The 14549-nt window shown below is 30.0% G+C and overlaps 1 protein-coding gene across 1 annotated transcript in view; it reads left to right on the top strand.

Annotated features, from left to right (window-relative positions):
* LOC142331812 (acid phosphatase type 7) overlaps positions 1–14549 on the top strand; it is an 82803-nt gene that overhangs the window by 3627 nt on the left and 64627 nt on the right. Inside the window, exons 2-3 of the mRNA XM_075377942.1 lie at positions 1466–1665; positions 4600–4794. Of these exons, the coding sequence (XP_075234057.1) occupies positions 1467–1665; positions 4600–4794 (394 nt within the window). The 5' untranslated portion in view covers position 1466. The remainder of the gene's footprint in view (positions 1–1465; positions 1666–4599; positions 4795–14549) is intronic.

Genomic DNA, 14549 nt, shown 5'->3' with positions numbered 1-14549 from the left:
CGGTGGCGTTAATACATAAGTACCAGAAATATATATATTACTCATACAAGAAAAAAGATACAATATATACTATGCAGGTACCATGTGCAAGGTATAGTCTATACGTTTTGAAAATAATTTTTTTAAGCCATAATTATTTCTCCTAATCACCTACTTTATTATAATCAAGTATTCATTTTACTTCTTATTTTTTTATATTTTTGATTGTTTATTTGTATTAATTATGACTGTAAAAATTAGTTATACGCTCTGTACTATTATCTTACAAACTTGGGATGTATTGATTTTACTATTCCATAGGCTTATTTTAATGAAAAACAGAAAAAAAACAATTATTTATAATTTCATTTCCGATAAATTTGGGATTCCATATTCCTTAACAAGTTTCTACTAGTCCAAATTTTCTTTAAGGAAAAGGTGATTTATCCATTTAAAATTGCATATTTATTGCTGTGATTATAATGAACTCGATACAACCTTTCATATATACATATATATATATATATATATATATATATTTATAATTTCTGTTGTCAGGCATAGTGAATATATTGATGTAGAATTTTGTGGTTGTGTATTCTTTTATCCAACGATGTGTAAAATAAATAATTTTAACTTTTATTTCTATTACCATTTATCATTCCAAATTTAAATTTTTCGTGACAGTAATTTTTGTTACTCTACTGTAACTTTATGAGATAACAGTTGTATCATTTCATTGCCATGTTTAAAGTGCCAATCTCTGTAACTTTTCAACTGTTTAGAAATTCAATAGCACTAGATTTATGAGCATTATCATAAACTAATGTTATCTTTGATACATTACAAAAATTAAAACTGAACTGTATGCCACATTAAAATTGTTTATAGCTATCTGTTATAGAATTAAATTATATTCAAACAGGATGATGCATTCCAAGGAAACATGTAGAAGAGCAAGGGGTAGACCAAAAATGAAATGATAAATATGGTGATATAGGAAGTGTGCAAGAGAGGGGATGTGGTGAGAGTAATGGAAGGGTCATAGATTGAGGCAGATTGAGAAATTTTATAGAAGGCCCAGGCCAAGGAAACTTGGATTAAAAGGGTCTAAGATGATGATGATGAAAAATTCCAGTCCTGAGTGAGATTTGTACAGTGAAAGACTGTTATGTTATTGTTCCACCTTGGAGATAGAATGGCAGCCTATATGATATTGTTATTGTGTGATATTGATATTTGCTTTTGATAATAGTATTGTGTTTGGTAAAATCCCCTAAATATTTCAATTTAATCTTGAATTCTTAATTTTAAAACTAAATGGTTTAAAGTAGACTAGGTTAACATTTTTTAAATTTAATTATACATTATTTAAGTTTAGTAAATTGTTTTGCAGGTTATTTTAGATCATAACTATTGCTTTTTTGTGAATAATAAAAATTCTCAACTACATATGTAATTTTTATTTTTATTTTCTTTGTTTCAGAATGGTTAAATTGACTGCATATTTTAGCATAATTGTTTTTATATCATATGACTACATATCATGCAATGTTATTGATGATGAAAAATTTAAAACACTGGCTGATATTGATGACTTGCTTACAAAGACAGTCGGAGATATGCAGTCTCCATATGATATTATATATTTTTATCAACCTGAACAAGTACATATCAGTTATGGAGGTTGGTAAAATTAATCATATTTATATACGAGGTCTGTTCAGAAAATAACTGAACATTTTAAATTATGAATTATGTGCCAATGGAGATATTTAGTGTCATGCAGTTGGCACCATTGTGTACCACACAACCTCTTCTGTAACTACATGTTCTTGGATTGTTGATACCTCATTTAGTTTTCATGTTATTGTTATTTGAGTGCAACGTGTATTAAGTGTTGTTAGTGATTTTTGTAATATGCGATTTACAGGAACAACGATACAACATAAAATTTTGTTTGAAACTAGTGAAAACTTTCACAGAAATATTTCAACTTTTGAAACAAGCTTATGAGACCATGCTCTGGATTGTATACAATGCTACAAATGGTTTTCATGGTTAAAAGTAGTTGTTAATCGTTTGAAGATGACCCTCTGGCAGATTACGTGAAAAAATCTGCAAAAAGAGACCGAAGTTGTGGTGAGACAACTCATGGTTCCTTCACCACGATGATGTTCCTGCACACTTAGCTTTGTCAGTTTTGTGCCAAAAATCAGATGACTGTCCTCCCTCCTTACCAGACCTGGCTCCTTGCAATCTTTTCTTATTTCTGAAATTAAAATCAATAATGAAAGAATGACGTTTTGAGACTATTGATGACATTAAAGTAAATTCATCATGGACCTTAAAGGCCATTTCTCAAATGAAGCTATCCAGGACTGCTTCGTGAAGCGGAAACATCGCCGGGAAAAGTGTGTGAATAGGGGAGGGGAGTACTTTGAAGGGAACAAGGATCAATAAGCTGTAAAATTAATAATAAAGATTAAAAAATAAAGTTTGCTTATTTTCTGAACAAACCTCGTACTTATATCAATGTTGATTTTTTTCTCTAAAGCACAATCTGTAAGGAAATTCATGTAAGGTTGGGGAAGAAACATCACTTTAAAATTTAAATTTGTGTAAACGTATGCAATTTTATTCCCTTTAATTTTCATTGCTTGATTTTTTGTTGCCAAAATGCATCCTCATTGCATAAATTAAAATATGTTTTCGTAAAAGAGAAACAGGTTTCATTTTTAATTTATTATTTTTTTTAATAATTACATCCTGAACAAGTGAAAAAAATAAATCTTTCTTCAAGATAGTAAAAGTTTCTAGTTAGGAAGTTGCAGTAATTTTGATTTTAATGATTAAATTGCTGTGTTAATTAACATAACTATTCTTCACCTTTCTTTAGGTAATTTTTGTTGTTCATCCATAATCTGAAACATACAGATCAACGACGCAAATTATAATGCATATCTCGAATTAAAGAAAACCACTGAAGCAAAAGTAATTTTTCCTGTAGTTTTGTAAGGTATGTAATAATATATCTATCATGAAAATAAAATGCATCGTAGCAAAAAAATAAATCATTATTTAGATCTTTTATCCATATATGTGTTTATTTTGCCTACAGTATTTGATCTATTGATTGTATTTAATCAGTTCTGCGTTCGTTCATTTCATTACAGATTGTTTTGCTAATTTTAATGAGTTTGTAAATTTTACTTACATATATATTAAGTTCAAGGTCTTTAACAAGATAAATGAAAACATTTGCATCTTCTGTTGATATAAAATTTGTTGGTATTGAATTTTTCTTTTGCATTATACCTTGTGATTTGCCAAGGTTAATTGATTAGAGTATTTAAAGTGTTTGTGTTTTTTCAAATTTGTTGATGAATGTGTATCCAGTTTGTTCAATATAATGTTAACTGTAATCACTGCAGTTTAAATTTTATACTCTTGAGTCAGCGTATTTATTGTGTATGCTGTTGTTTTGAGATTTTTTTCTTGTTTGCTTTTTTTTTTTGGGAATTTTGAATAAATGTACAGTGATTTATGTTGGTATTATACATATTTTCCAGCGGATATGTTTTTGATTTTATTTATGCATTTCATTTAACATTTCCATAAATGTGTCTGTGTGGCTATTGACATGTGCTAAGTGTTATATTAATTGAGTTGTTTAATATAGTTGTCAGCTTACATGATTATGTTTCAGTAATTAGCAATATAACATGTATGAACAAATCACTTGTTTGTAGCTTATTAGAAAGATTAGATGTATCAGATAAGGTGAGTTTTTACATTAACAAGTATTGTCTACTGTGGATGTATCATAGTTAGGAAGTCTCATATTCATATTCCGGTATAAAGGTTAGTTGAGATGTAGGTTTTCTGATGAGTGTGAGAAACGTATAACATTGTCAATACTGTTTTTCTGTTTACAAAAGTTTTATTTCATCCCATATATTGTAACAGGTATAAACGTTTCTCCACATGCTTTACATTATGTAGTATATTCATTGAAATGTTTAAAAATATTTAAACCAGGAAGCTAAAAAGGGTGAACTTATGGTTGATATGGTTGAAGTAAAGTATTTTATTTACGTGGATTAGGTTTGTCCAGTTATGGTTCTTATTAGGTATGATTTTAATTGTACTCTAATTTTTGTTACCTTGATGGTTTCTGTGTATATGTCATTATTTTTATTTTATTATGTCCTTGGACATTTTCTTATAACTACTTTAATAAGGAATGAGATGTAACTAACCACACTAATAGATCAGAGAATTTTTTAAATTAGGTGTTTTTACTTTGCATGATTTTTTTTTAACCTCCAGGACCACCGTTAGGTATTGCTTCAGAGGATGAGATGAATAACAATTTTTCTAGTGTGTGAAAATGTCATGCCTGACTGGGATTCGAACTCAGGGTCTCGGGATGATTAATTTTCAAGTATTTTACATGTGGCTAATTATTGTTCACATATTTCTTTTTAATTTGTGGCCAGTAAACTAGCTCCATGTAAGCATTTTTATTTTTAATTATTGATATTTATTCTTTTTAATAACGAGAACAACCTTTTCTTTTAATAATTTTGTTTCTAATAATAATTATTATTATTTTAGAGAATTTGTCTTCAATTGTTGTTACCTGGAGTACAAAGCAGTCAACAAATAGTTCAATTGTAGAGTATGGAATTAATGGGTTGGTTAAGTCAGCATTTGGTTATCAAAAATTATTTGTCGATGGAGGCCCGCTTAAACGATTTGAGTATATACATCGGGTGGTGTTAGAAAACCTTCAGCCTAATGAAATATATTGTAAGTATTTCTTTTATATTGAAATTTTATAGTTTTTCTTAATAATAATAAAATCCAGAAAATTTATTACACAGGTAGTTAAAAACATTAATTAGTTTTAAGTAAATTACTATTTTAGTCCGCTTAAAAATGTAGTGCCTTAGTATTCATATCCCCCTTTTTGTTATTCTCATTTCCTTGTATTCTGATTGGTGTGAAACTGAAAAATCTAATGGAATTTGAAGTGTGTAAGTTGGTAATAATATACTGGTGTCAGAAGCAATTTTCTTTTTTAATTCCCACTTGAGCTTTAAGCTTGGTGAATAAGAATATGGAATTGAAAATTTTTAGTGTATGAAAAATGTCATGTATGGATTATCATATTGCCCAGTCAAGATTTAATAATGCTGTATAGCAGGAATGTTTTATGTGGTGGTGACATAAATGTCAAATGATGCTGATGAGTGCTGTTAATAGCTAATGACCATAAGAGTCAGTATATATATATGAAAAAAGGAAAATACTAGTCAGTTCACATATAAAATTTTGTAAACTTCACCCACCTATCTAGTAAGGGTCCATAGTTCGCTGGTCCTCCTGAGGGATGCAAGTACTTTCTTTAATATGCAAGAGTTAACTTCTTCTTTTCTACTCTACTTGAATGATATTTACCCAGACTTAAAACAATGTAAGCTAACTAAAACCAAATTATGTGAAATTATTTATTGAATATAAAACATTTAATTTAAGCAAACATTTAAACATTGGAAATATGATTAAATTTTCTATTTTTATAGAAGAATTAGGCTTATGAATTCATTTACATAGAATTAAAAGAAAGAAATACATTCAATAGAAAAAACTAAAGAAAAACCTCCATTTGTACTAGTGTTTTATCATTTTTTCAAATTGTCACATCCGTTATTTATTTGTTTTTGCATTGTTTATTCCAGTTGTATACATCAGTAATGCTACAAATATTTTTAGATAATAGGTGCATTTGAAAATTATATTATTTTTGTAAATAATATTTTCATTTGTAAAATGGAAAATAGAATTGTTTCTTTCACACTTAATATTTTGATCACGTAAACTGTCTACCTTCATAGTACAAAAAAGTAAGGTAGTTAATAGTATAATAATTTAAATTGCTGATATAATTTTTCTTATATATATATATATATATATATATATATATGTATATTAGGCCCAGCCAATGTATGAGCTTGTGACATCACGAGCAGACTGCATATTACTACTCGGCATGAAAACATAAACTCCACATATCAAATTGTAATATTACTTGTCATATTGTATACAGTAATAACTTTCATATTTACGATGGTTATTTTTTTCAAGGTCCGATCGGTCGCGAAATAAAAACCCGCACAAAAATTGGATGAACCTTTGCTCTACCTTGTAGAGTGATGAACCTTGTCTCTAGTATGGGCTTCAATCACGCCGCCTCACTTCGTTTAGTTTTTAGTTTTGAACACGCAGCTAGCATCTAAACATGTCTACAACAATAGCATCTCCTGCCAAGTGTGAAGTGCGTGCGGAAATTCAATTTCTTCAGGCTGAGGGGTGTAATGCAGCTGAAATTCATAGACGATTAAGTAATGTGTACAGTGGAACTTAAATGAGTGACAGCAAACTGCGACAATGGTGCAGGAACTTTAAAGCAAGACGTACAGATGTTCAAGATGCAGGCGGTCAGGGAAGGAAGCAAGTGTTAACTGATGATCTTGTTGAGCGAGTGGATAAGGGAATTCGAGAAAATTGTCTGTTCACAATTTCTATATTGAGTGATTCGTTTCCTGAAATTTCAAGGTCAGCTCTCTACACCATTGTGAGTGAGAGACTTCAGTACCGCAAACTGTGTGCGAGATGGGTTCCCAAGATGCTGTCCGACCATCACAAAACAATGAGAATGTATGCCTCCCTAACGTTTCTCCAGTGCTACCATAATGAAGGAGAAGATTTTTTGAACAGAATTGTCACAGACATTTCATTCCATTTCCATTTTGAAACTGAGGGAACGAAAGAACAATCCAAACCGTGGATGCATTCTCATTCTCCCAGTAAACCAAAGAAGTTCAAGCGAACCTTCTTCAACAGAAAGTGTATGGCTACTGTGTTCTGGGACTGGAATGGAGTTCTCTTGGTGGAATTCATGGAACGTTGCATGACCATCACTGCAGCCTCATACTGCGTGACTCTTCAACGCCTACGAACGGCAATTCAGAATAAGCGGAGAGGAATGTTGTCATCAGGCATTGTCTTTCTCCATGACAATGCTTGGCCGCACCCTGCAGCTGTAACAAAGAAGCTCCTGCAGCGTTTTCGTTGGGAGATGTTTGATCACCCACCATACAGCCCGGACTTGGCCCCATCCAATTTTCACCTCTTTGTTCACATGAAACACTGGCTAGGAGCACAACATTTTGGCACAGACATCAAGCTGCAGACCAGCGTAGAAACATGGCTGAAAATACAGGCGGCTCCGTTCTATGATGAGGGTATTGGAAAGTTGGTACCACGCTATGACAAATGTCTAAATCGGAGTGGCGACTATGTAGAGAAATAGCGTACCTATGTAAGTACTTGTTACAAATAAAAACTTTTTTATTTTCACTGTGGTTTTAGTTTCGTGACCGATCGGACCTTAAAAAAAAAATAACCCTTGTACATTTACTAATTATAAATAATACATAATTAATTCTTTTATAACCTTTATTTACACTAAATTATTAATTTTTAATAATAAACAAAAGTTTTCTTGAATTTTCTTTACGCATGTAATTCAAACTTCTAGCAAGTTCACCATCCTTGCTAAATGAATTGCTATCACTGTCACTTTCATTTTCTCTTTTACTATCAGAGTCTACACGTATAATATAACGATTTGTCATTTCATCTATCAGTGGTTCCAGTTTTTCATCCTCTTTTTCAATATTTTTTACTTTTTCACAATAGGGTTTCCAAGTTATCTTTATTCATGTAATTAATTTTCTCCGTAGTTAATTTTTCAACATTTGTGAAAGAAAGTTTTATGACTCGCCACATGTCTTTTTACGGCTGACCATACCATCTCGATTGGATTCAAATCAGAATGGTGCTATGGGAGTCTAAGAACACGATTTCCATGTTTTTTAAAAAGATCATCTGCGTGATATATTTTTACTTTAGTTTTATGTAACTTTACTAATTCATATAACTGTGGTTTCAGCATTTTTGAACTGTACGGAATATGGGTTTTCTCCAGCCAATTGGTCATATGTTTTCTTCTGGCGTTAGAATTTGGTGCTTTATTGGTGATACCTGTATTATGATAAGGGGCATTATCAACAACTACTAACGACATTAGTGGAAGATTTGGAATCAGTTTTTCACGCCCCCATTTCATGAAATTGTCTGTATTCATGTTGTCATGGTAGTTGCCATTTTTCGAACTGACTTTCCAAGTTAGTAATGCGTTTGGAATAAAACTGATTTCTCCTTCAGCATAAATTACTATTAAATGGTCATCTTTATTGATTGGCACATGAAGTCCCTCAACAATACCATCAGACCATGAATTTGTCCAGCAATGCAAAACTAAGTTTCATCCAAATAAAAACTTGTAGCATTGCTTTGCCTGTACTTAGCCATTGCCTGCAAATATTCAATTATCTTCCACCCGATATCAGATTTCTCAATTAAAAATTGTTTGTTATTTTCAGTTTTACACAATTTGAAACTTAACGCTTTCAAAATAACAGCTAAAGTTGATTCACTGCCTTTGTAATCAATAGATTACTGAAGTTCTTGCCTTCTATTTTTTAAAGTAGGTAATTCATTCTTCTTTGAATGAAATTCATTAACTGTTCTTTCAACTACAGCTAGATCAAAACTGTACGTTCCACTGACAGGTTTCAAACGTTGTTTATACTTTTTTGGTATGCTGAAAGAATACGTTTGAGATGATTGAAGAATCATGGATTTTTTTCTGTTCTGAGTTTTTGAACCTCTGTTCTTTATATTCCACAAACAGCAGCAGTTTTTTCGTCACATTTTTGAATGCCAATTATATGTTTGTCATCAGTTAATTTACCTACTTTTAGAGCTTCTTTTTTCATAAATGTTACAGACTAGCTTACATAATTCTTTTTTCATTCTGTCGCCAGTCCTCTTCAGGAGTGCTGGTATGTTGTCCATTCCTTGCATCTTTCCATCCCTCAATTCGTGTAGTACCTGTGTGAACTCTTTTTCCATTATCGATTCCCCCATTTCTTTTGGTAGTACTGATTCCTTTTCTGTTGTTAAAATTTGAATTTCACCTCTATACAACCATTCCAATTACTCTTTCCATTGTTCTGCAATTTTTTATTTTTCCCCTCTATCCATTATACTATAATTTTTACCTTCCTATAGCTTTTACTATATCATAAGATTTGATATTTATTATTAAAACTTAAAGATACAAAATAAATAACTACAGTGTAATTATAATTTACAAAATATTAAAAAAAACATTTATTTATCATTCACCATAACATTTTTAATAGGTATAAAAAAAAAAGAAGGTTACAAGGTCTTTTTGTGGGGGATTTATATGCTGAAATAAAATTAAAATGCTCTATTGTTAATAGGTCAGTTTATTAAAATACAGATTTTAATATAAATTGATATTTTATTTTAGCAAACTTGTGTTATTTATGCTTTAAGGAAAAAAAGCATCAGCCTGAATAACAAAAATTAATTCTAATTCACCATCTTTGTAGTTGATTGATGTTGTGATTTAATTATTTTAAGTGTTGTTTATTTATTCATAATTATATTGCATATGGTTTCAAAACTATAAAGTTTAATACTGAAAAAGCTGTTGAGTTAGATTTCATATATCCATTTTTCTGTATGGTTTTCTAATTCAGGTCAACCAACATTACCTGGTTGCGTAGCTGATGTGAACAAGATATTTGTGACAATATCTATTCCATTAATCATTATCAAGTTTCTTTACTAATATTATACTTTGATTCCTTATTATCTTTGGGTTAAAAGGGTGGACAAGATGGTGAAAATTGTAATTTATAGAATACATTAATGCAATACAATTTATATTTATTGTACGTTTGAGAAAAAAGTATTGAAAATGCTATTAATATTATAATCTTGCAGAAACATAAAATTACTGTGAATCTAATGTCACACAAATATTAAAGGGAGACAGGATTGTCATTGAAATGATTTAAATGGTGTTTTTTTAAGTAAATCAATTAAACACCATATGAAATTAAAAATATAAAAACCCTTAATAATTAAAATAATAAGTTGTTTAAATGTGTCAGCTCAATTAACTGACTCACTCGCACTGATTGAAGCACTTAAATAGGGAACAGAAGGTATTAGAACTTTCCCGCTAAATCCAACGTCGAACATTCTATAATCTTCGAGTTTTACCATAGACCATCCAGACCTTGAACACCCAGTTCCCCACTCGTTCACCAGAGAGCTCAATGTTTGAGCTCTCAACCAGAGCTCTCACCAGAGAGTTCAATGTTTGAATCATGGCTCCTGCCATGATTCAAACATGCTTTCTTACTGTGCAATACTGTTATAATCCATTGATATTGACTTATCATTTTTAATTTGTCTAAATGAGCTGGGAAGGGGCAAGCTCCCACACTGCCCAACTATCGTTATGCCTATGCCTAGGCTTTAAGAAAAATGGTATGAAACGCAAAAACGTTTTGTCAGAAAATGCACTTTTTAAGGTTTGTAATAAAATAACTTTGTTGATTTACCGATAAGCAAATAAAAATTTCTAGTTAACTTTGTAGAGAAATTAGTTTTGGGAAAATTAATGTAAATAATATCTATTTAAATTAAACACAAATTTGAAAAGTTCAGCTTCAATTATAAACAAGATACTAACTAGATCGGAAAAGTGTTACGATTTTAAACAGAACAGTTTTCTTCAATGTTTGAACAACATAATATAAATGAAAACAAATAGAAACTCATAAGTAACGGAAAAAATTAATAAAATAAAGATTTAAAAACAATAATCATGTACTCTTTGGTTTTTTCTAAAACTTATTAACTATCAAAATGCCATAGATTGAAATTCCAATTTCAAATCAAAAACCATAGGAAATCACTAATTTTGCCTCTTAATTAGTATCCTAAAATTTCAGTACGACCTCGTTGCCCCAAGATACCTAAAATCGGAGTGAAATTTTTTACTACCTGTAAGTCGCAAACTACGTATTTTAGGATATATGTTTGTATAATTTTTTTCCATTATTTTCACAAGTAAAATAGGTTATGAAAGTCCCCGGAGAAATTTGTGATATATATATATATATATATATATATATATATATATATATATTTAAGTGAAATTAATTATTTTTAAGATATTCTTATTTTTCTTCTGTACTATTAAATTATATTTAAATTCTGTTAATACATAATATTGAGGTAAGACATATATTAGCTAAATTTTACAATGAAAGTACTTTCACAGTATCCCGCATCCCCAGTCATGATTACAATAATTTGGTTTGATTGAATTATTTAGATCATAAAAGTACTTTTGCGGGATCCTGCAAATGTTTTTTCATGGTAATATTTTGGTAATATATGTCTTATCTCAATATTCTTTACTAGATGGTTTAGTTTAATAGAATTTATATATAATTTAACAGTACAGAGGAAAAATATGAATCTTAAAAAGATTAATTTCAATAAAATTTATATAATATTATGATAGTTGTCAAGAATAAAGAAAAACGTTTTGGCATAATTAATTGTAAATATTTTGCTGTAAAAATTTATTCTATTTCTTACTTTCCTGAATGAATTGTTAAATTCATGGATAATGTTATTCAATGTTTGATTTTATTATTTTGTAATATAATGAGCTCTATGTAAGATGAATCTAATAAAGGCAGATAGAAATTGAAAAAATGATGGAAATTACGAAAGTTGTCAATATTTATATGTATATGAATCAGGTTTTATTTCCAAGGTTACTGTTTTAAGAGAATTGATAAAGTTGAAAATATTACAGGTAAAAAATTGCTGAAAAAAGAAATTTATAGTACTTTAAAAAGTTAATTGTTAAAAATTTTATATTTTTAAGTAGCTCTTTTTTAATTAAAGTTATATAATATAATTGATGTTACGTAACAGTTTCCACGTAAGATTTTTTATTGTTGCTAAAAACATTTTGTAATTATTAACTTTTAACTTCTTTTTTTATTATAATTATTTTTTGTTTGTATTATTTTTTTATGTTAATTTTTGTATTAAGATAAGTCACTCCTAAGTTAGAAGTATTTCACTAATTAAAGCATTATGAATACGTAGACATATACAAATGAATACATGTATGTGTGTGGCTGTTATTGGTTTAATATCAGGAGATTATTTCAATAAATGATTTATGTAAAATGTTAAATGTGTGTTAATAATGTTATCTTAAATTGATTTTTTTTAAATCTCTTACTGGTTAATGTAGTATGTGTTTTATATGTTTTGTAATATGTATTTAATGTACATAATATGTTTTACTATGTAGCTACTTAATAAACAAAATTAATGTAAATAATGTCTATTAAAATTAAACACAAATTTGAGAAATTCAGCTTCTATTAGAAACAAAACACACAAACTGAATTGGAAAAATGATATGATTAAAAAAAAAAAAATTTATCAATGTTTGAACAACATAATGTAAATGAAAATAAATATAAAACCTATCAATAACAGAAAAAATGAATAAAAAATAGATTTAAAAAATATATATACTTCGTGGTTTTTGTAAAAATTATTAAAAAAAAGTGTAAAGGGGATTTTCTTCTGCCCAAGTGCGAGTGTTTCGATAATTCACTATACCATCTGTTGTAAAACAGGATTCATCAGTTATTAGAATATTACTTAAGAAATCAAAATGATGTTCACATATTCTAATTAACCATCGATAGAATTTTATTCGTTTATAAAAATCAGGTGGTAATAATTTTTATACATGCGTAAGTATGGAGGGCGTATAATTGCTGCTTCTGTAACGTTTGCCACACACTTGATTGTAAAACATGAAAGCAATGTGACAACCTTCTGATGGTTGAGGTAGGAGATAATTGTACCGCATTTAATATTGCCTCTTCAGCGTTGGCATTTCTCATAAAACGTTTACCAGCATCGAATCTGTGGTTTAAGCATGTCTGTTTCTTGAACTTGCCTCTTCAAACCCTCTAATGTTTTACGATCCGGTACTCTTCAATCTGGATAATTTTCCTAGTATTCATGCATACCAGCAAATCCACTTTTACTTTTGTTACCATAAATTAACAACATGTGGAGATTATGTTCTGCTTATCACATGCTTAGTTTGATCACCATCACATCTAGTAACTTCTTCATCATGAACTCCTGTTATTAATAACTCGATGACACATATTATCCTCTGTTATCTCATTGAATCTCTCAATGATCAGTACTCACAGTTCCATCACTGTATAAGGATGTTTAGGGAAAATCATTTTTTTTTTCAGCAATCCCCAAAGAAAACAATAATCACATGAATTAAAAATCAGGATTGTTCGGGGGCCAGTTCTGTTCACACACAAAACAATTAGGAAATCTGTTTGAAATGACATTTGTGTTAAAAGTTTCCTGCAGAAAGTCTAAAACAACATTAGCTGTGTGTGGTTTGGCTCCATCCTGCATGAACCACTCATTTTCTAGTTGAAACCCTTTTGCAGAAAGCTGAGGAACAAAATTATTACGCACCATGTTTAGATAACGTTCACTGTTCACTGTGTGTTCAAAAAAGAATGGCCCTATTACCCCACAACTTGACATAGCGGCTCATACCATAATTCTTGGAGTGTGATAACACCTTTTCATGAAGCATATGTGGATTGTTGGAAGTCCAAAAATGCACATTTTGTTTATTAACAACCTCGTCTAGGTAAAAATGTGCCTCATCTCAAAACCAAACATTGTTCAACAATACATCTTGGTTCTCAGTCCATTCAGTGAATGCCATTCTTTGATGTTTGTTGTCAATTGTTAATTTTGGCAGCACTGTTATTTTGTATGGATACAAATGCAAATCAATTTTTAAAATTTGGTTCACAGATTGTCTAGAAATCCTAAGTTGTGATGCTGCTTTTCTTGTTGATTTGTCCAGGCTCCTCAACAACGCTGTTATGATAGTTCAAAATTTTGTGGAGAATGAATACTCCACGCCGTTCACACTTACTTTCAAATACTAAACCATCACTGTTAAATTTTTTGTAAAGTCTACCTACTGTTTAAATGAGGACACAGTTTAAATGGCACAGAGTTTGAAAATGTGCATGACACCGTCTTTGTGTAAGCACCATACTTTTCGTTTAATTTATAACCAACACAGTTTTTACGCGCTGTTGAACAGTCAGTTCTCCTTTGTCAGCCATCTTGGAATGATACAGAAACAGCGCACTCAGAAAAAGAAGAAACTAATATTCATGAACTGTTGCCACTTGTGCCAACATAAAACACATAATAATTATTAATCTAAACAATTATTGCCAAAACAAATGTTGGATCATTTTGTGCACCACCCTATACTTTATGCAAGAATACATGTAGTCATAATAAATATTTAATCATAATGACAATCTTAGCATTTTACTAATACACTTCACAACAAAATAGTACAGTTTAATTTTGCCACAAACAAAATCATCCCAGAAGAACTTGTCTTCTAATAAAACACCCAAAAATGATGTACACTTTAT

The sequence above is a fragment of the Lycorma delicatula genome, chromosome 10 (genome assembly GCF_047948215.1).
Source record: "Lycorma delicatula isolate Av1 chromosome 10, ASM4794821v1, whole genome shotgun sequence".
In the NCBI taxonomy this organism is placed as follows: Eukaryota; Metazoa; Arthropoda; class Insecta; order Hemiptera; family Fulgoridae; genus Lycorma; species Lycorma delicatula.
This window is presented reverse-complemented; position numbering and strand designations above follow the sequence as displayed.